The 22018-nt window shown below is 47.5% G+C and overlaps 1 protein-coding gene across 1 annotated transcript; it reads left to right on the top strand.

Annotated features, from left to right (window-relative positions):
- Positions 1-12849: 12849 nt before the first annotated feature.
- Positions 12850-15627, top strand: LOC119152318 (serine protease inhibitor Kazal-type 5-like). The gene is made up of 4 exons (XM_037397448.1): positions 12850-13028; positions 13534-13600; positions 15258-15385; positions 15558-15627. Exons 1-4 carry the CDS (start codon positions 12910-12912, stop codon positions 15625-15627), a joined length of 384 nt encoding a protein of 127 aa, XP_037253345.1. The 5' UTR covers positions 12850-12909.
- The last annotated feature ends 6391 nt before the right edge of the window (positions 15628-22018 follow it).

Raw genomic sequence — 22018 nt, 5'->3', positions numbered from 1 at the left:
CTACCTGAGGCACCAGCTTGGTCCCTGCTCCCCAGCCCCAGGGCTCTGTCTGTCGCTGAGCAACCTGTTTCAGTGCCGCAAAGGGCAGGTCTCCTTTATGGCTCACACTGTATGTAAAGTGTGTTGTACAGACATACTTGTGTGCAACAGCTGGTGTACAGCATGATCAGCTCCCACAAAAGGTTCAAATGCAAGTGTGTATGCAAACTTACTAAATCCTATCCAGAAGGCTCCATTCCTGTAGCCCAGGTGTTGGATTGTTGCCATATTTTCAGCTGGAAAACAAAGAGTGAGTACAGTCCCAGCCCCGGTAGGGAGCACAGGCTGGGAGATCCTAGCAGTCCACCAGCAAAGGCAGTATTTGGTCTTGCACCACCATGGACAAACACTTGGAGTATGTACAGCCCAGATGTCAGATCCTTTAGGACAAGGTGAACACCAACAGGAGCTGGGCTCCTTTGCTGCACGCTGCCTATTTGAAGTTTTATTGGTTTTACCCTTCTGCCAGGCACTGACTGGTGATGAAAAGGGCTAGATTGTGATCTGTGTGTTCCTTGAAAAAAAAATGAAATAGCACTGATTTGGGTCTTTCCCTGGCCTCGTTTCAGTTCTGGGATGCTGCTGGTGTCTGCCACGTGCCACTCCCACTAGCCAATTTGCTAATCAATCACTGCTGGTGAACATCTGCTTGCTACTGCTGTCATTAGGTATTAGTTAGCTGATCTGCTCCACCATTAGACTGGTGACCTGGCTGCAACAGGATGCTTATTAAGTTGGATGTGGGTGCACAGGCTAGTGTGTTGTGGGAAACTGTTATTAAATGCAAGTGAAAAGCCACAGGTAGTTAAATGTAACCAGGTAAACCTCAGGGCTTCCCATGGTGAGCACATTCCTGCTGCAGGGATAACAGAGCACTGTGTGTGCATGGGTGCCTATAGAAAAGGCATGTTTTATAACAGTCCTTGAGGAAACAGGTTGGCTTAAATGTGTGCTGAATTCCTATGAAGCGCATTGAAGTGCTTGAGAAGCAGACAAAAGAACTCTGAGGACAGTTTGCAGTGGATGAGGGAATGCTCCAGACAGCACCAAACAGGGTGAAAGAGACCAAAAGACCCACAGACTCCTTGGGAAAGGTTCTTTCCCCCTCTTTGATAGAGGCTGAGTGGGAGTCCAGTGAAATACAAAACAAAAAGGGGAGCCAACAGCATAGGTGCAGTCGCTGGTGATATAGAGAAGCAAGATGGCTTGCTCCTTCCTTCTCTCTTCTCTAGAAAAAAAGCTGGAAAAAAAGACTGGGATTGCCATGGCAATCAGCCGTGCCTGCTGGAGATGCTGGAAGGTGCCTTTAGCTGAGCAGATCACAGACCAGTGAGGCTGGTTTAGCACTTTGGGAGGCATGATCCACGTCTGTAGGGAAGAAGTCCAGAGGCGGGCCACACTCATGGGGTGGGAAGGACCTGGAGCATGTTCTCCTGGGCATCTGGGCATGGTGTGTGCCAGCTCACGGGCCATGTGGACAGATGCTTGATGGGGGGTTTCTTCAGCCTTTGTGCAGTTCAGAGCACAGCCAGAGTGGTGTCTTCTCAATTCAGCATGAGCAGAGTTGCTGGTGTCTGTCTGGAAGGTGATGTGTAGACAAGTCCTGGCATCAGACACTAAAGAGGGTTTTGCTGTGGGACACTAATGTCAGAAGTCTTCTGTTTGTGTGTAAGGGAAGCCATGCTAGCTGGAATTTGTCATGGTGTCCTAGTACTGTTGCCAGAAAGGGCCTGGCAAACTCTCCTGCCAGAGCATAGGGATTGTTAGTTCAGTAGCAAGTATATTATCTGAAAATCAGGTACAAACTTGCAAGGCATTTGATGACTGCAGACTTGCATTCTGGAGTATTTGGCCACAGTGCAGAGCAGCAGACTCCAGGGTTACGCATTGAATGCCTGCCTGAAACTTGGGGTTTCGTACCTGAGTGGAGACAGCTGAGCAGTGAGGTCTGAATCGAGGTGGTTTCTTTAAGCGTGTTAGACCTAAAGCAATTCCTTCTGATCCTGATGTATTTCTGGTGACTCTTGTCCCCTCTGAAACATCAAGGGCTGTGCCATTATCTTTGACAAGGCTGAACTGTTCCTTTAGCTACCAGAGTGATGCTGTTGAAGGTAACGATGCTGTTTGACAGCATGCCTCCCTTTCCTTAGAAAGATGTTTAAAATGTCTTACCTCTCATATAAAGGGACAAGTCTCCTCTTCCCTGGTAATTTCCACATCATCAGCACATTGTGGAAAGGTTGTACAGTGGCTGGAAAGTAATAGCTACAGGTGCCTTGAAGATGTTCCATAGCTTTCAATTAAAAAATTGGGCGGGTTGGCCAAATGCAAATATTTGTCGGTTGTATGCTGACCCCTAAATTTGGGGCATGTGGAAGGAGAAACAGAAGGTTATGGAAAATCCATAGCTCTTATGCAAACATATTCTGCTTTCATTTGTAGTTACTTATTTTTTATTTTTTTTTTTTAGTGAAAAGCTGATAGTTTTCTTTGGCAACTAGTCCCAGTCACTTGCAGTTCTAGTCCTAATCCATGGCAGCAGATGCCTCTAGTGACAACCCTGTGGTCTTCTTTCAGATACATGCACAGAAATGCCTTATTCTGTGCCCTGTAGAAGGTAAACAGAGAAATCTGGGCTCCAGTCGTCCCATAGGTTCCTCCAGAGGAATGGCTGGTGCCTTGAGGGATCGCATGCATGGCTAATGGTACCTGCCATCAGGCTGGCTGTGGGGATAGGGTAGAGATCAGAGTTTCACAGTGCAATTAGCAGAGAGGGGCGGGGTGATACTACAAGAGCAACCAACACCCACATGGGGCATGTTTTTGGCCTCCTGCTGTCACTGGCACTTAGGCCACCACACCCTGCGGCCAGTTCCGACACTATAGAGCCTTTGCGACCGATAAAACATAAATAGTAATTTTGCAGAGGGGAAAAACACTATGTTCCTGTCCCTTGTTGTTCAGGTGGGGATGGCGGGTGTTGAGGGTGGCTGGGTGACACGAAGGGCTCAGCCCTCACTGTGGGGCAGGTTGTGGTACCCCTCGTTGGAGCGGCGCTTGCAGGGTCCAGCTGGCAGTGTGGGATGGGGCAGTGTTACCCAAGCGGGTCATCTTGTGCTGTGTAATCCTTAGTGCACTGTGGCCATGGGCTCTCCAGGCACTCCTTCTGGCTGTCCACAGGAAAATCATCACAGGACAGATTTTTCTTCCCCTGTTGAAATTCTGCTGTTTCAGTAGCCCAGTGACAGTCATTGTCTCTCGTTTCCATACACAAGTTGAAGCCAGAGTCAGAAAAAATTTCTGCTTTGTTCCCAGACAATGGGGCTATGTTTCTTTCACATGATGACTCCGGCTTTTCAGTCCGTGTGCCACGCTTTGCCTCTCGCTGTGGCCCATGGCTGGTGCTCAGCAGAGGCTGGAAAATACCCACAGTGAATCCAGGTGGTTGTGCAACGCTGCACATGAAGTGGAATTCCTTTCTAACCCCTGCGGGCGATCAGTTTACGCCCTAAATGATGAGCTATTGATTACCCTTATCTAAGCTACAAATACTGTTAATGGCAGTGAAATTGGCTAGCTCTGGTAAGGTCCATCAAAGCGCAAATCATGGTGGCCTCCTGAGGCTGCAAGTCCTTTGCAGCTCCATGGGACGTGGTGGTGCTTTGCCATGGGAAATCCTTTCACTGTGCAGATGTTACTTGCTGAGGCCTTGTAGATCAAAACCCAGCTCCCTCCATCTCCAGCCTAACAGTTTTCAACGAGCTAATACTGCCCTGGAAAGCGTTGACAGTAGGAATGGCAGGCTGCTTCCTCAGAGCCGGCAGGGAGAGCTCATTTCTTCGATGCTGGATCTCCCTCTGAATGCAGAGGCTGGTTCCAGCATTTCCAACCCCACATGGCATTGGTTATGGCTTGGGGAGCAGCTTTGCTCTCCCAGCGAGTGCAGTTTCCCAGGGCAGCTTCATTCTTCTGTGAACAAATGTCGTTAAGCTGTGGGGAGGCTCCTGGCTGGAAGGTGGGACCTTTCCATGGCCAGACTGAGACTGGTGAGTGGAATGAGACTGGGTGGTGTGTTAGACACTTGGATCTCTCCCCTGGATTCCTCTGTCTTACATTTCACATCTAGAAAAAGATAAGTATGTATTAAAGAAATCTAATCCAGCAGTAAGCTGCTTGTATTGTACCCTTCAGCCTGATGGAAGGGAAGAAGAATTGATGAGCTGATCAGTTTTCAAGGCCAGGAGAGATCAATAGGACCAGCCAGTCTGGTGTGCTTTGCAAATCAGACCATAGAGGATACTATTGATTCCTGTACCAGGCCTGCCTGAGGGATAGCAGTGTTGTTTTGACTTGTGGGAGGATGTCTCGCACCACAGGGATGAGTTCCAGTATTGAGACCAGGGATGAATAGACTGAAATAGGTGTGACCCAGAGGGTAACGTGGCCTTCAGCATCTTAATGTATCCATTTGTGAAATGCAAATAATGACAGGGGAACCCTGTAGAGTTTCATTAATCCTTTGAAGATGGCATGTGTTGCATGCTGTTATTGTGATCTCCCAAAGCTGGTCTCATCCCTGCCTTTTGGACATACACCTCTTGCTGTTGCTCACTTCCTGATTAATTTCCCCCTCCTCCCTGGCACTGTCAAGCTAAGTCAGCAGTGGCAAAGGGCCTGTCCAGGACAGTCAGCCACATGTCATGGTGGCTCATGGCCTAGGAAGGGTTGCAAAGGTGAGTCCCATGCTCTGGTTCAAGCACAGGGTGCTGGAAACTGCTGTCATTGCATTACAGATGTGACAAGGAGACCCAGGACCTTTCTGCACTGGAGGATGTACAGATGTCATGTGAGACAGTTCATAACCCAAGATACTTTTTGTGATGTTTAGATCAGAGCTAAAGAATGGATTTGGGCAGGAAAAGAAACTTGGTGGCAGGGCAGTGCATCACCCATGTGACACTGGGTCCAGAGAAGGATGCAGTAGATGCTGGATCTGGGGGAAGTTGTTAGATGCTCTCAGGGTGTGGAGATTTGCAAGGTGACTGATCCAAGTTAAGTTTATCCATGTTCTTTCCTTTGGTGCACTAAGTGCACTCGGCGCAGGTTTTTATTTTTTCCAAGTGTTTTATTTTTCAGTGAAGTCTTGTTGCCATGTACCAGACATGTTGCTGAAATGCTTTTTGCTGAGGCTCCGTGTGCTCTAGGACGCACAGGACTTGCTGTGCACCTGATTCTCAGAGGTGGATGAAATCAGGAAATTCCTGTCATTCTTCTCCCGGCCTGTAGCAGCTCACCTCCTTGGTGAGCTGCCAGGGAGAGGGAATAACGCACCAGGATGCTGAGAGTTAACACACTGCTGCTGCATTTGCAGTGATGCAGCCAGGTGGCGTGAAGAGTCAGCTGCTGGGCTGTGTTGCATACCTAACTCCACAGGTGGGAAGAGAGCAGCCTCTTGGGCAGGATTTTTCATTGGGTCAGACTGGTGGAGCTCTGCTTTGGGCTCAGGAAGCTTGCTCTGACTGGAGGGGAAGGACTGTGGTGAGACCTTGGGTACCTGCAGTGATGATGGGATTTCAGGATGACCAAGTCTTGTTTCCCTGGAGATCTGGGCAGCACTCACCTGAGAGCTGCAGCAGCAGTAGGTATGAACAGGGGAGCTCTCAGATGCGTGGCTATTGCAGTCCAGAAACTCAAACTCATTTCCATTAGCTTGGGGCTAACTGGTTTGTTGGCTGACCAGCAACTGGGTTTTGGTCACAGAAGAGGGTGCAAACAGAAGAGCTTTGTTCAGTGTCCTAAACCTTGTTCTTGCAGGGGATGTGTGCAGGTGAGGTTCCTCCCAAGCTGTGCTTAGGAGGTGGGTGAGACTTGTAGCTGGCCTTGCAGCAGAGTCTAGCCCAGGGTGGGTACGTGGTTGGGTGTCTCTGCAGGGTGGGAAGACATCTGGATGTGGTGGTTGCCAGCAGAGATGAGTCCTTTTCCAAGGCACTAGGCAAGATGTGCAGAACAGACCTTCTCTGTAGGCAACACTTAATGCAGATGCAGCCCTTGCAATGTTAATGTGGCAACACGATAATCTTCCCTTGATATTTCTTATTTGACAGCTGTGCATGAGCCCAAAGTGAGCTGCAAGGGGCTGCTTGCCTGAACCTGAAGTGTTAATAATACTGAGACTGATTAAAAATGGGTAAGTGTCTTTGAAGTCCCTGCATTTTGAAATGTCTCACTTTGGAGGTGTAACTCATGAAACACTGCTGAAGTTGAGAGCTCTGCGCTCTGCTTTGGGTATGAAGCAAAATACCATCTGCCCTGAGTTTCCTTTGTTAGATATGCCAAACAACTGTGCTGCTTTTTAGCCCTGAGAATCTCTCGGTTATGGGAGGGGTGTAGCGATCAGCTGGAAAAGAGGAGTTTGAATATTTCAGAGAATTAAAGTGTTAAGCAGGGTGCTGATGGGGTTCCTCTGAGGGGGAGGAGAGATGGTGGGGGGGTAAAAAGTGTCAGTCAGGACAGAAAAGGACAGCTACTGTGGGAATACAGGTGTGTCTAGTTTTATTAGAAATATGTGTCATCTAATTTTCCTGCTAATGTTGTTATCCACTGGCTATGAAGGTGTTTACTCCTCTGGAAGAGGAGAGCAGGGGATGGGACCTAGTCTCGAAGGCTGCTGTGCTGGTGTGAACAGGGCACCTGGAGAGATGGCAGAGCACAAACGGCCAGGAGAGCATATGCTGGGTCCTGTGAGGCTGTGAAGGTTGGGGTGGTATGAGCCTGGCTGGCTCTCAGGAAGAAGAGCGAGCAGTGCTGGCAGCACAAATACAAGAATGTGTTGGTTCTCCAGTCTGGCCTAAGGAATCAGGAGCGACGTTGGGTAAAGCAGCCTGTTCCTTGTTGAGAACCATGTTGACGATACCAAAGCCATAGCACTGATTGTAGAGATGTGAGTTTTCCAGTGGGAAAAATAAAAAAAGGGAAACGGTGTCGTGAAGGGGACTGCCCCTGGCAGCAGTGCCAAAATAGGAGAAACGGGGGCTGCAAATCCTTATCGGGGCTCACTTGGTCCCGCTGTGGTGGCTGTGGAAACGGACCCAAAACACTGCCTTGCTCTGGGGTAAGAATGGAGCTCTGTGTCTCCACGTGGAGCTTGCCACAGCTCATGCTCTCAGGCATTGAGGGCAACCACAGAGCTGCTTGGGCTGGAGACTGGCATTTAAACAACAAAGAGCTACCAAAGCAGGGATGGCTTTAAAAAAAACAAACACCCAGCCAACCAAAACCCCCTCAGTCAATCACCGCCCCCCCCCCCCCCCCCCCCAAAAAAAAACCCCAACAAAACCCCAACCACTTACACTGCCTATTCTTGTCAAAGGAGACTTTTCCTTGACAAAACCATTGCTAGGTGATGATAAACACATTAAAAGGAGGTGATCCCACCTGTGGAACACTGCCATGTCACTAAAGGAAGGAAAAATGATTTTCTGAGTGGACAAGAAATCTCATTTTTATGTATCTATAGATAGATTCCTATGCAGGCATAGCCTCTGAAGGAGTGAAATGTGGGAACACCAGAAAGTTGGAGAATTATCATGGGAAAGGGAGTGTAAGTATGTTCATCGCTAATTGGGGTGTGAGTCATTCAGCTGTTTATTGGACTCCCTTCCCCATTCTCCTTGGGACCTTGAAGAGGGAAGAGGCAAATGTCCTCTGTGGCTCTGCACTGCCTACTATGGGGCTGGCCCAGCTTGGTGGTTGTAGGACTTTGTACCTAGGACTCCTCACAGCCTCTTGTGTTTCCACCTGACTGGAGTTTGCCTAGATTTCATGCTATGCTCCCATTTCCCCCCCTGCATTTTCCCAGTTGCTCCTCCATGATTGCTTTTATCCTGTTTCCTGTTTTTTCTAGCAGAATGTTGTGGAAAATGGACCCAGTGAGAGCTGTCCTACCAGGTATAACATCATTATATGCTGTTTACTTTTTCAAAACTTTAACTGAGCCTTTAACTGTGATATCTCCTCTTGCTTTCAGCTGCTTTTCTCAGTGGCATATTGCTTTTCAGCTGTTTGGCATCATTTTAAAATTAAGATTAGCAAGGTACTGTACCAAACCTGTTGCTAAAGCATCAGGATCATCTCTCCTACATATCTGATCCTGCAATACAAACTCCTATGGAAATTAATGGGCTGTCTGGATTCCAGTGCAGGATTGAGACTTTATTGTGTAAATCCATCAATATCATGTACATCCATCAATAAAGGCAATCAAGTGAGTCAGGCAAGGTTTATGTTTAATACACTTTTGCTGTCATCTGTCATTATTCTGCTCAGGTTTGTGTAACTCAAGTGCACAGGAGCAAATCCTTCAAACCACATGGCTTTGCAGGGTTTTCCCCTTCCCCTGACATCATGTTTCATACCATTGGTGTGGTTTGTTTTTTTTTTTTTTAGGAGGTTCTAGTTAAGCAGTAAGAATTGGGAGGGAAATCCTAAATTATTTTTCTTTGTTTTGGGTTTTTTTCTTGTTACTGAATACGGCTTTGGTATCAAGGTGTGTTTGGGCCATTCTGACCTTTTCCCACAGGTTGGTGTGGGTATAACTGGTAAAGAGAGCGCTGCAGTGGTGGGATGATGGGAGGGAGATGTGGTGGTGACAGAGCCTGTCTGTGGTTGGGACACGGGTCAGTCTCTCCTCTTTGGTTGTCTCCACTTCCAGGCTGGGATCTGCTCTCACCTGGCCAGTCTGGCCAGGGCTGATACCCACTGTAGTTCCTTCAGGAATGGGGAGGTTAGCCAGTTGTCTAGGATCAGGGAATTGTTTCACTTTTCTATAGGAATAGAGCTTTTTTGGGAAAAGAAAACTTTAAAACCAAAACCTGTTTAAAAGTGCATCTCCCCCCCTCAAACCCTACTACCTCGTGGCTGACTCATGGGAAGACCCCTCAGTAGCAAAGAACATACTTTGGTTTTGTCCTTCAAATGGATTCACAGTTCTATCCACTTTTAAACTACCATAAGCTTTTTTTGCTTTTCCCATTCCAGATCTTTTCCAGCCTCTCCCTAGGATTGACTGAGATGTGCTATATCAGGTTAGTTCTCTCCCTGTTGGCCTCCCCGCTAATTCCATACCCAAATACACATACAGAAATTATCTCAGGATTCATGGCAACACACAGCTCTTCAGGTCTGCCGCTAACCATCTGTACGACCTCAGGCACTTTACTTCTCGGTTCCAAACTCTGCTGTGAACCTGCACACAATTTTATTTTGAGATGAAAAGGAGCGTTAGGGATGACCACGCGCTAAACCAGGACTTGGCTTTGGCTCCTGTCGTAAACACTAACAACTGTTCTGGTCTGAGAAGTGTGTGGTGGCAGTTTATCACAAGGATTTATACCGAGCTGTGTTGGCCTGTCTGGCCAAATACATAAGTCACACAAAAGTATGTTTTCTTCCTCAGATGGTGCTGACCTGCCCCTCTGGACAGCTGCAGCCTGCTTGTGTGTGCTCCAGCCCCTCTGCTCTGATCTGCTCTACTCATTTATCCACTTGTTTCAAACCTTGCAAATGACTTTCCTCTCCAAATTCTCCTCTCTTCACTGGAGAACAACGCACACAGCTTCTTCCCACGTAAATTACATTCCAACACTTTGATGTCATCTTTATTTTCCTCTCTTGAGTCTCCTGAGAAACTCTGCACAGATGACAACCTTTTTTTTTTTTAAATCTTTTTCTTTGGGGGACACCTGAGCAGGGCTACTTTGCTAGACCCTTTAGCATCATTAACAACACGTGTCGTGAGCGGTGACCTGCTCAAAGAGCAGTGTCTATATGGTCTGCCAGGTCCTGTGTGGGCTGAGAAAAGGTTTTTTCCAATAACGTTGTAATGTCTTCTGAAGACAACGGAGAGACAGGGGAGGGATGAGGATTTGGCAGTATAATTTTATAATTAGCACAGCTGCTATTTGAACTGTAGCATTGAACTCAAAGAAATTTAACAAGGTCTCCAGCTTGATGTTTTTCAACCTTGCCTGAACGCTTACCACTTGGGTTCATACTGAGGTGCTTTAATAAAAGCAGATGGACTTCCAGGGGTCTTGAGTGACCTGGACCTCCTGTTGTCTCGGCTGGAGCCAAGTTATTTTAATAACACTTTCAGCTATTTTTTTGAGATATGAAAGGGTATTAGTGGTGTGCCAGCTGGCGTACCTCTGTTTTACAAACAGCCCTGAAGATGGCAAGAACTCTTCTGGCTGTGTGGGGAGGCTGAAATGATATCTCTAATTCTCTTACCTTGACAAAACGCAGGGAGTGACTCAAGTGTGTCCCATCCTTATGGAAATTAATTGTGTTAATGGGATCATTAGAACTTAGAGCTACTGTCATCAAACTGGTTTTTGCAGCTAATGATGGTTCTTGGGATGATTATGTCATAATGAAGGCGGAGAATCTGGTCATCTATATATATGTGATCTGACCTGAGCCCTTTCTTTGGGTTTCATTGAGCAATGCACCAATAGAGTCAACGTAGGCAAACAGCTGCCACCCTCACCATGAAAATAGAAGGTGCTTCGGTGGTCCTTGCTCTGGCATTTTTCTGCTTCTTCTCAGGTTAGTAACTTCTGATGTTCTCCATGTCGAAATCTGGGACTGACAGAGGATACAGCCTGGGATCTCCCGTAAAGATGGTGAAACAGACTATTAGAGAGCCCTTGTTCTTTAAAAAGCCTAGTGGCATAACCAGACAATAATTTTTTTTTTTACTGTACTACTCGTATTTGTTTGATACAGCACGTTCTTGGTAATGGCCTTTTTTCTTGCATGTGAAAATGGTGAAGTTCTACAGATAGGTGAAAGTTCTATTTTTAGTAGAGCTAACTGTTTAAGAACAAATGGAATAACCACAATCCCTGTCGTTTAAGTGGAGGAATACAAATTTCTAATCAGACTAAATTTTTGTATAAAAAGCTTGACTTTGAACAAAAGTGTAATATAGTTTTTGGTGAATTCAGAAAAATAAGAATTTCTTGTCACCACTTGCTGAGGAATGCATTTCCTATGGCTGCAGCAGAGAGACTTCAGCAGGAGTGTAGGCCTGATGCAATGGGCTTTCACTTTACTGCCTATTTCTATTGAAAAAGAGCTAATGGAGGATTTCTTGATGGTTCCCTGTGATGCTACTGTTGATGCAAGAGAAAAGGATGAAACTTACTATACCAGCTCTAAGTGGCTTAGTAGAAACAAACTCCTATCAGCTACCCGCCTGCTGACTCATTATTAATTTGGTAATTTATGTGCAGTACCACAAATGGAATGGAATGGGCCTTGAAAAGGAATTTGTAGTTTTGGACAAACAGTGATATGGCCTAGCTCTGGTATCCCAGTTGTAAGTGAAGATGAAGGAAAGCCAAAAATATTTGCGTAAGGTTTGATGCAACTACTAAGACAGTTGGGTAAAATAATGGAGAAACAGTTAATGAACCATCCGTGGAGCTTGGGTTTTAAGCCTGTGAAAAGTAACACAGTAAAGGAGGGCACAAAGATGTAAAAAATAGATGTGCTTTTGCATTTGAATAACAAAAAGTGCAATGTTCCAGAAAATCTCTAATGCCCGGTCCTTTCTATCAGTGTACAATAGCGCATTGGAGTAGCTTTTATCTAGAGGTATTTGGGTGGATTAGGAAATGGCATCAAGTATTTTGATTAAATGCTTTTGATTTAAAATTTCCCTTCAAAGATTTTGTATGGTTTCATTGTTGATTTTTCTGTCACAGACGTTGCCAGCCAAGCATCGATTAAGGCGAGTCCAACCTTTTCTATTCTGTTTCTCCTTTTGTTGTGCCAACTGCACTGCTTAATGCATGCTCTGAGCAAAGTCGTTTAGATGGACTATACTTGGCTATCATAATGCCTTTTCAGCGGTGGAATAAGCAGTTAATTTCTCCATGTTTAAAGACAATACTTTTGTAATACAGCGACGGCTCTAGCTGACAGTGCATGTTTGGTGCACCGTGCTGAGCACATATCTGAACAGCTCTGGGCTGGAAATCTCATGAGCTGAAGTCAGAAATGGCATGAATTATATTTCTAATGATATTTCAGGATTGTGCTTCTGATCCAGCAGAAACCCCTGCTTCTGATAATTCCCGAGTTCGATAATGAAAAGAATTAAAGCGAGTCCTTTGTGTCTCAGAAAATTATTTGATTCAATGACTGAGAAACCAGCTCACGTTTTAATCAAACACGCTTGTCTCTCCTTAGTAAAAACCCATTTGGAAAACATAGTAGCCAAAATTAAATGGTTCATTGATTCTCCCAAGTCTGCGTTTCAGCCACCCAGCTGAAGGGGCAGCTGGTTGCAGCAGCATTACACAGTATTGCTGCGCTGCTTCCTCAGAGGGTTGTTCTTTTTTCGACTTCTGTCTTGCACCTGAATCGCTCTTCAGTCACTCTTGTCGATTCATTATGCTTGCATCCCACTGGCACTTCTATGGCTGTATTTTCTGCTCTTGACTAACTTTATGACATGGAGTCCTCCCCTGCAGCGGGTAGCAATTTGCAGCTGTATGCAAATTAAACATGTATTCCTTTTCCTGTGAATAATGGCCCTCGCAACGGGTTTTGAACTTTCTCGTTATCTTTTCTGCCTCAGGAGCTGTGAGCGGGACTCTGGGTGCAGCCTGCACCACGCGTGGTGTGTGGCAAGGGATGGGGATGAGGGGGGTGGTAGCTCCAGGCCTGGTGTGAACAAATTTGTTATTGAGAGCTCGTAGCCCACCCAAAAATGCTTAAATGTGAATTAACTATTCTCAGGATCTCAATGACCTCTGAGGGAGCTTCCCATGACTGTTCTCCTCTGCTTTTCAGAATGAGTGCATGAAAATTTGGTCACTTCTGCGCAGCGGGAAGTTCTCCTGTCCCACCAACAAGGAGCCGGTCAGCAGCCCAGATGGCAAAGCAGACCTCAACAAGTGCCTGATGTGCCAAAGGCTGCTGTGAGTACTGGCCACGTGCTGGCCCCAGTGGCCATCCTGCCAGCCTGCCAGCCTGCAGCATGTTGCATCTTCCTGTAGTGATGAGGGGGGCTCTGGTGTACAAGCATAGTCCTGGGACACACAGACCAGCTGGCAGCTCTTCAGGAAACCTATGAACTCAGTAGCTCTCTCCAGCTCACCACTTGTGGGAGAGAAACCACAGGGTGTGAGGAGCAAATCCAGGGTGAAAACATGCATGGATTTAGTTTCTTGTTTTCGTAGATGGTGTTTAATAAGATGGAAACACCTGGATGTTAGGCAGAGAGAAAGGATAGCAAAATGCCCCAATGCGGAGGTCTGGTCCCTCTGATGTCCCACTGAGCTGGAGCCCCAGTGCTGGTCCGTCCCGCTGCCTTGCGCAACGGGGAGGTGGGGTTGGCAGGACTGGCCTTTAATCACTAGCTATTTTGGTTTTACATCCGACGATTGCACGCTGCTCCGTCACTCATGCCTCCCTTTCTTGCAGGGAGAGAGACTCAAAAAACAAAGGGAGTGGTGGAGAGGTGATCAGGAACGTGAACTCCTTGGGAGAGGTGAGGTGAAACGTTGCTACTGAAGCCAGCTTTATTGGTGCACCAGGAGCAGCATGATGCGGTGGCACTGCATCTTCTGCCTCTGACACCCATTTGCCGAGTGTGTCTCCTTGTTGGTGGCGTGGGAATCTGGCTTGGTTGATGGGGAACGGTCCTGCCGTGGGAGCAGGACACGTGTGCTCTGCCTCGGGAGGAGGATCGAAAGGAGTGTGAGGCTTTGTGCCATCCACGAGCACAAAAGAAACCAGCACTCCTCCTCCTCACAGCTCCTCCCAGGCAATCTAGTCCCTGTCCGGCAATTACCGATACGGCGTATATGGTCTGTGCCTGACCCAGAGTATAGGTTGCGGAGGATACCTGACTGTTTATAAGGCACCCTTGGCATCTGACAAATAATTAATAGCAATGATGGTGCATGTGAGCGCTGACTAGGGCAGGGTGTGGGAGCAGGCTGGCTCTAATTGTCCCTTGTTTATCTTGTTGATGCACCTGGCTAGTTCTTTTTACCCATAGCTGTTTTTCTAGATAGCAGGTCTTTATGGGGAGGGAGTTGTTTTTTTGAGCTTTGGGTTTTTATCCTAGATAGGAGTGAATTGGCTTCCATCAGATAGTGTCAGTTGCATTGATTTTTTTTTTTCCCTCTTTTTCTAGTTAAGCAGGGTAGCTTTCTAGGTCTTGTGTGTCTGGGTAATTTAAAGGTTTTGTAAAGTATATCTGTGCTAAAGGAGATCTTCTTTAAACACCTGACTTGCCAATGTGTGGTCCTGAAGGCAGAAGGACAGTTTCACAGTGTCAGGAAGAGACCTACATTGAATTTCTTTATTCAGCCATATATTTTCTGTCTGGCTTTTGGCAAGTAATTTTCTAGCTTGACTTCCCTATCGGGGGGGGGGGGGGGGGGGGAGGGAGAATGTATTACAAATCACATGACAGATAACCTTAGAAGTGCTGCATAAAAGAACCTAAAGACTTCATATGTAGCACGTGTTTATTATGCTGCAAACCTGCTTGTGTGCCCTGAAAGTTATAGGAAAGCTGTTCAGAGGAGTGTAAAGACCAGGCTGAAGGCTTAAGCAGGTCTTGCTACAAAAGACTTTTGTGAAATAGAGTGCTTTGGTTCAATTAATGTGTTAACATTGTGTTAAGTGGAAGGTAAAAATGCCCACCTCTTATGCTAGCATACCTGGAAATGTGAGGTGTGCAAGGATTTCTATTTTTTTTTTATGCCTCCAGCTTCATCTTTTTACTGTGTATGGATTTTCAAATTCTTGGTAGTGTGCTCTCTCACAAGAGATGGGAAAATGAATTATTTCCTCATTCAAAATTCACGAAGAAATTATAGCTTTTATACTTAGAGCAGAGACTAGATCCTTCGGGCAGGCTGTTGCATGTCTTATCTAATAGAAATAGAAATAAGGCTACCCTGGATGCAAAAGAGAAATCTGCTCATCTAAACATATCGATTTATTTGGTTTATGTTGCATGCTATAGTTTAAGAGAATGTATCAGGCAGACTGTGGTTTTCCACTGAGTTACGCCTCAAGGAAACAAAATAGGGTTTGAAATGTAATTAATTGGGTGAATAGTTCTTTGTGGATTTGTGGGACGTGTGTCTCTCAGCATATCTATGTCAACCATGCTTTTGGCATTTCCATAGGATGAGTGCCGTGAGTTTCGGGATTTGTTCAAGAAAGGGAAACTTTCCTGCACAAGAGAAAATGACCCTGTCCGGGATTCCTCTGGGAAGCAGCACAGCAATAAGTGCATCATGTGTGCAGAGAAGTTGTGAGTACATCAAAAAACACCTTTTCTGTTGAGAAAGTGGCTGCTGGAGTGACCTGGCTGCCGATGCCAGCGGACGGGATTGCTCACCCCTCTTGCAGCCGATGGCGGGGGGAAAACCTCTCGCTCCCTGGAGCACCGTGGTATTCACTTTCTCATCTTGCTTCTCTTCCAGCAAAAGGGAGAATGAGCGGAAGTTATCTAAGAACAGACAAGGAAAAGATAAGGTGAGATTAAAGTATTAGGCCGGTCAATATAAAACTTTATTGGATTTTCACCTGAGATAGAGAAAGGGCAACATTATTCTACTCAGTTGCTCTGTCTCCATTGATTTAATTTTGAGATCCACTTCCCTTTCCCTCATTATTTCTTCATGCTCTTGAATCCCCCAAGTGAACAACTGTGTGCCTGAACGTTATGGTCTGTCCCACTGACCTGTGGACCTAGGGACAGGCAAATCTCATCCTAATAAGAAACTGGGTGTGCTCTGCTGTCCTGAAACCTGGTGGAGAGATCAGGGCTGCTGTGGGTGCTAATTAGATGAAAAAGAAAAATCCGGGTTAAAAGCTTTAAATCTGAACTCTGCAAAGCTCAAGAGATTATTGTGTTCTGTGAGGAGAGCTCAGCTCTGTGCTATCTCCATGGGCCAGCGGCTCAGTTTTAGTTTTTGTTGGGAACCTTGTTCTCACAGAGCTGCCATTTGCCACCTTCGCCCTGCCACCCTGCAGCCACCATGTCCCTGTGCACTGATGCTTTGCTGGCAGAAGCAGCTCTGTAAGTGGAGAGAAAAAGCACTTTCCAACATTTACCTTTTAATTTCTGCTATGGTAGGGGCTGCTGCGGTCCCCTTAAGCCTCAGTCTTGGGGATAATCCTGTTTCACTGTTTTTCCAAACAACTTTGGCAGAAAAAAATGGAAGCATAAGTGAAATTTGCTGATGGCAAAGCTGGGAGGCACTATCAGCAGAGGAGGATCAGCACATCACTCAGGACTAATTGGATAGCGCTGAGGCCTGGAGTAATAGAAACAAGATAAAATGTAATAACAGTGCAAGATCACACAGTCAGTGATTAACAAGGATTCCTGCTTGTCAGTTAGAAGTGACAAAGGACAAGAAAGCCCTGCATTTACTAGCGGGTCAGGGATACGACAGGCCATGAAAAGACAAATGCAAGTTTTAGATGTACTCAGTGAGGTTTTTGCAGCAGAGGTCGGGAAGTTAACAGAGCTCCAGAAATGCTAGTTCAAAGGGAGACTGTTTGAGAGAAGCTATTAGGGAAAAGCAGATCTGTCTTGGAGGTGGATGACCAGGGTGCTGAGCTGGGCTGGTCCCAGGGAACAAGGCACAGAGGGGCTGGGAGAGCTTGCTAGGGGACAAAAACATTGCCTGAACTGCACAGAGGTGTGAGCACGCACTGGTGATGGGGTGAAGCAGTGAGGCTTTCGGGGAGTCCCTCTGAAGCGGGGTGTGACACTTATTTCTGATGGGAGCAACGCAATGTGGTTGTTTGTCACAGCAGGTGCAGGCTCATCCTGTGCCAGACCATATATCTCCTACTGGTGGCTAGTTTGGCTCTAGGGAAACGGGGCTTCATTCTCTGAGTGTTTTGCTAGTATTAGTCCAGTAGGAAAGCTGAGGTGCCCTGGATGGGATGCAGGACATGATGCTAGGGAAATTCTCCCCTAGCAGAGAGGATGGGGTGATGGAAACTTCTGAACAAACCAAAGGATGAGATCAATGACCTGCTAAGGACCTTAATGCAAGCTAGCAAAAACTTCCCTATTGTGAAATGGGCAGAAAATTGCAAATGTTACCCTGTATTTTTTACAAATAGGTTTTAAGTGGGATACAGTTACTTATCCTCTCTACTTGCTGTTTGGAATCGGCTATTGCAGTGTCTGAATTAGTTGAAATTAGGGGGATTGAATGTTTACATCCATGTTACATAACAGAGGCAAATTAACGTGGTTTCTGTACAGCAATTTTGAACAGGGAACAAATTAATCATTCACTCTGCAAACAACCTTCCGCTGCTCGTGGACCATTAAGTATGTTTGTATTGTGCTTTTATGTTTTAACTGCTGCTTCTTGATTGACGTGTGCCAAACTGTGGTTGGTTTGGGGGATGCTGCTTGTTTTGTAAATTAAATTATTATCTGAGCTACAATCTGGGAAAAGGCTGTAGCTCTGTATTAAGGAAGTGGGAGGGACTTCATTACTGTATCAGTCACATCATTGGCATGCTTTGGATAGCCCAACAAGGAGAATAATAATTAGCTGGACTATGCTAGAAAACTCCCAGCATGTGCTATGCAGGCAGAAGGACCCATAATTTTTGTGACTCACTCCTCTGTTTATATACGAAGTGGCTGGAACTGCACGCCCTCTTCTCTCGCCCACACCCAGGCTCTCCTGTGATGCATTTGTGATGGTTTAATATGATCCTGTCAGGAAACTCCAAGTTTCTAAGAATCAGATCAACAAGGTGAGGAGGACAGGGTGCCCTAACTGTTGCTTTCCTTCCACAGGACGACTGCAGTGAGTATCGCTCCCAGTTTGAAGCTGGTGGCCGACTGTCCTGCACGAGGGAGAATGACCCTGTCCGGGATTCCTCTGGCAAGCAGCACACCAACAAATGTCTCATGTGCGCTGAGAAGTTGTAAGTACAGCTTCCTTTGAGCAACAACAGCAAAGAGGGAAATCTCCAGCTGCAAAACTGCAGCTTCTGCCTGTGAAGCTGCTCTGGGCGATGCCTGGGAGAGTCCTGAATCCCAGTGGCCCTCCAAGAGATGCTCTGGCAGTAGGGCTCCAGCCATTGCCCCTCTTCCCACTTCCCTTTCAACGCAAAGGGCCCAGGGGCAGGTGAGAAGCAGCGTGGAGTAGAGGAGGAGAAGCAAGGCTGATAGAGAGCAACCCCCTTCCTGGGGGACTGTCGGGCGCTGGCAGCTCCTGAGGAGTTTCCCACACGTGTACTTTGCCTTCCAGATGCTCTCTCTCTACTCCCATAGAGCATATGCAGAAGCAGCCCTGATATGAAAGCAGCCACCTGGATCCAGGATGTAGCGTACAGTGGGAATGGTGAGGAGAAGGGAGAAGGCTTAGGGGTGGGAATTAGGAACAGGACCACCAGGAACAGGGACTGTGGATGGGGAGGTGGTGCCTAACGACACGACGCTGGCTTACAGGGCAGCCCTGGGTACTGGCAGCACTCGCATTGCCATAGCACTTTGTTTTCCTCCTCTCCCTTTCTTCCAGCAAAAAAGAAGCCCAAAGAGGAGGTCAGTCTGGTGGAACTGCCCAGCGCAACAAACCGCTTGCTTCAAAGGGTACAAATCAGGTGAGATGGAGCTCAGAGTGTGCCCTGAGCTCAGAGAAAGGGGGCTGGTGACAGTCTGTGGGATCCTGATGGCCAGGTACTGTTTGTGGTCAGCCTGGGGTGACCATGGTGCTTGGGATGCTGAAGCCAGTTAATGATGGGGGGGGAAGCAGATTGTATTGCAAAACCTCTCTCATTTGTGGGATGGACCTGTGTGTGAGCGTACAAAGTGGGCACGTTTGAACCTGACAGAACATCTCCTTTCATTTTCCTGGTGGTGTGATGCTATATGAGAGATAAGGGGCAGGTTCAGACTCCCCACAGTCCTGTAAGCCCTCAGATGATAACATTTGGTGGGTATTAAAACCAATGAGCGGGTATGGAGCAAGCATCAAACCTGCTTCCCTAAGAACAGCCCTGTAATTCTCTGGGTCTGGGAGAAGAGGGGAGGACAGGAGCTGATTTAGATTGCTGCTGCTTTGGTTGTATAAAAGTTGTTTCTATGTTTGGTTGTTGAATGTGATCCTGCCCCTTTTGCAGAAGAACTGCGGTGGTTCAGGGTCACAGCAGGGTGTGAATGAGAGACGTCCCTTCTCTTCGAGCAGAGGGTGAGTTCAGCAGCACCTGGGGTGGCACTGTCCCCCGACCGCCCCACCAGCCCTGGCACTGGTTTATGACCCTTCCACCAAAGTTTTTTCCTAGAGGTGGTTAGGAGGTTAGTCAGAGCAGGAATGGTTCAGTTGCACACAAGTGACACTGGGATGGAGAATTGAATGTTGTGGTGTTTGGTGCTCAGTGCAGCACTTCTCCCCACTGGCTAAGCTGGTGATGGGGAAGAGACACATGGAGCGGGGCACGTTGCTCATGCAACGCTTGCTCCTTTTTGGTCTCGACTTTGCTGTGTACAAAGCAGCAGCAATTGCTGTGCTCAAAATCCCTCTCAGGATACCTTTGCCCAGCAAATCCTCCCTCCTGGCAAGGCACAAGTGTCTGCCTGGCCCTGGCTTATCCTCACCTGCTGGCTTGGAGGCAGTATCTGGTGCACCATGTGTTTTTTGGGTGCAGGTTAGACACTCCTGTTTGTTTTATAGCTGCTGGACCTGAGCAGGACTCAGCTGCTGCTTTTTCAGAGCCTTTGCTGGGAAGCTGTGAGACTTCTTGCTTTTGGCTGGTTCAGTCCTTTTATCTCCCTATCTACTATGTGATGCCAACAGGCACAGGTGCAGAGCCCTGGGGTGGTGGTGCATTTGAGCTGAGCACAGGGCAAGGTTTGTCCCACTGTCACCTGTCCCCCCATTAACAGGTGACTGGGGGGCTTCCTGCCTGTTCCTGTCCTGGTGGGTGGGTGGATGCTGTAGTGCAAGCAGCTCCCTGAGAGCTCTGGGGGTCTGCAAGGAGGGTGGGCTCACACTAAGCTCCCCCTGTTTTGGAGGGGTAGTGTGATGAGCTGCCTCTCTGCTTTCTCTCCCTGCCAGCCCACAAGGAAATGTGGCTCAGAGTGGTCGGAACTGCAACCCAGCACCTGGCCGTAAGACACAGAGCAAAGACACAGACTCCTACCAGCTGGTAAGCCCACCTCCTGCATCTCAGATGGCAGCTGCATGGGCAGGAATGGGGACTTCTCCTGCGGGATGCTCTTCTGCTGGTGTTGAGCCCCCACCAGCTCCGTGTGTTTCTGTGGGGATGGAGGGACCATACTACAAACTGCCTCAGCTTTTTCTGAAGCCTTTAGCACTGGCTACTTTTGGAAAAGGGATGTTTGAGTTAAAAGTCCTGGTAGGTTGTTCAGGTACAGCAATTTTGATGCATTCCAGAGGAAGCATTAGGCACAATAGCGCCAGTCTGCTTCAGGGCTTAGTGGTATTTCCTGGTAGCACCGGAGGAGGAGTGGATGCTGGTGAGCTTGACTGATGAGAGGTGGTTCAGAGAAAATCTGCTCCTCTCCTCTTTCCAGGACCACCTGTGAGTTTTGTCACAGGCAATTCCTCAGAGCCAAAGGAGCGGTGGCACTGACTGTTGGGACCTGTGATGTGGGACTTCCAGTGGGGTGGCTGCCTGCCCTGGGCAGCAGTGCAGGCACATGGGTCGTGCTGCAGGCAGCAATGTCTGGTGCGTAGGAAGGCATCTAGCAGAGAATTGCAAAAGTCAGCATTGTCTGCTTTCATGTCATCGGTAATTACCTAGATGAGGGAGGAAGCAGCATATTAATAAAATTAGCAAGTGATGTTTAACCAGCAGGTGCTACCACAGCACCCCAATGTCACTGTACCCCCTGTGCCACCTGGCATGAGACCTTCCTTCCCTGTGGTGCTTCCTGCCCTGTAGTGCTGTTGATAAACCATCGTTCTGTGTAAAATGCTGCATCTCCAGGTGGGACAGGAGGCAGAATGTCATCTCCAGCCCAGCTGCAGCTCTCCTCAGGTTACACCGTTTGCAGTTGTTACAACATGTTTTGTAGCACCTGGAGAAGGGGATGGGAGCCCCTTAGTCACTCCTTTGTCTCCATCATTTTTTAAACACCGGGAGCTGAGGTGGGTGGCCAGGCTGAGGAAGGGGCTGTGTGTGCCAGGGAACAAACTGTGGTATCTCTGACCTCTGCTGTTTGAAATTTGCTATGGCTCTGCAAACAGCCGCCCCGGTGTGCTTGTAGGGTGGGGACCTAAGTGCAAAAGGTTTTTCGGGGTGCCCAGAGGTCACTCCGTGTGCTGTGAGCTTGTCCTGGCTGTATCATATGTGGTTTGTTAGGAAAGCTGTGTCTACACGTTCCCGTTCTCATGTTTGAGAGGAAACAAGGCACCCTTAATGAGTTATATATGTTTGTGTCTCTTAACTTAGCGGGTGTCAGAAGCTGTGCTGTGTGTTGCACAGCCCTCAGGCAGTGGGGGTCTGCGGGGAAACTGCTTTTTCCTTAACTTTGGTCAACGGGCTTCATCTTCATTCTCCAAGATAAAATGGAATCGAAGCCCTGATAAGGAGGACTAGGGATCGATAGCAGAAGTTTTCATCCTCTTGTGGATCATCCTTGGTGAGAGAAATACACCTGCCCTGGACCAGGGTGGATCAGATGAGTGGGTCTGCGCCTGGCAGTGGGGCAGGGAAGGATCTGTCCCCAAAGCTTGGCTGGCCAGTCCAACAAGAGACACTACCTCTTTACAAGCCCAGCCTTGCTGGAGGTGTGGTGGACGTGCTGCAGGGCAGAGGGGCCCCCATGACAAGGCTTCGTTTGTAAGCCCATGTAAGTCATGTCAAGGAGGGTCTTGCAAGTGAAATAGCACCAAATGTAACTTCTTTCTCTCTTCAGCTGGACTGTGATCGAATT

Source organism: Falco rusticolus, chromosome 8 (genome assembly GCF_015220075.1).
Source record: "Falco rusticolus isolate bFalRus1 chromosome 8, bFalRus1.pri, whole genome shotgun sequence".
In the NCBI taxonomy this organism is placed as follows: Eukaryota; Metazoa; Chordata; class Aves; order Falconiformes; family Falconidae; genus Falco; species Falco rusticolus.
This window is presented reverse-complemented; position numbering and strand designations above follow the sequence as displayed.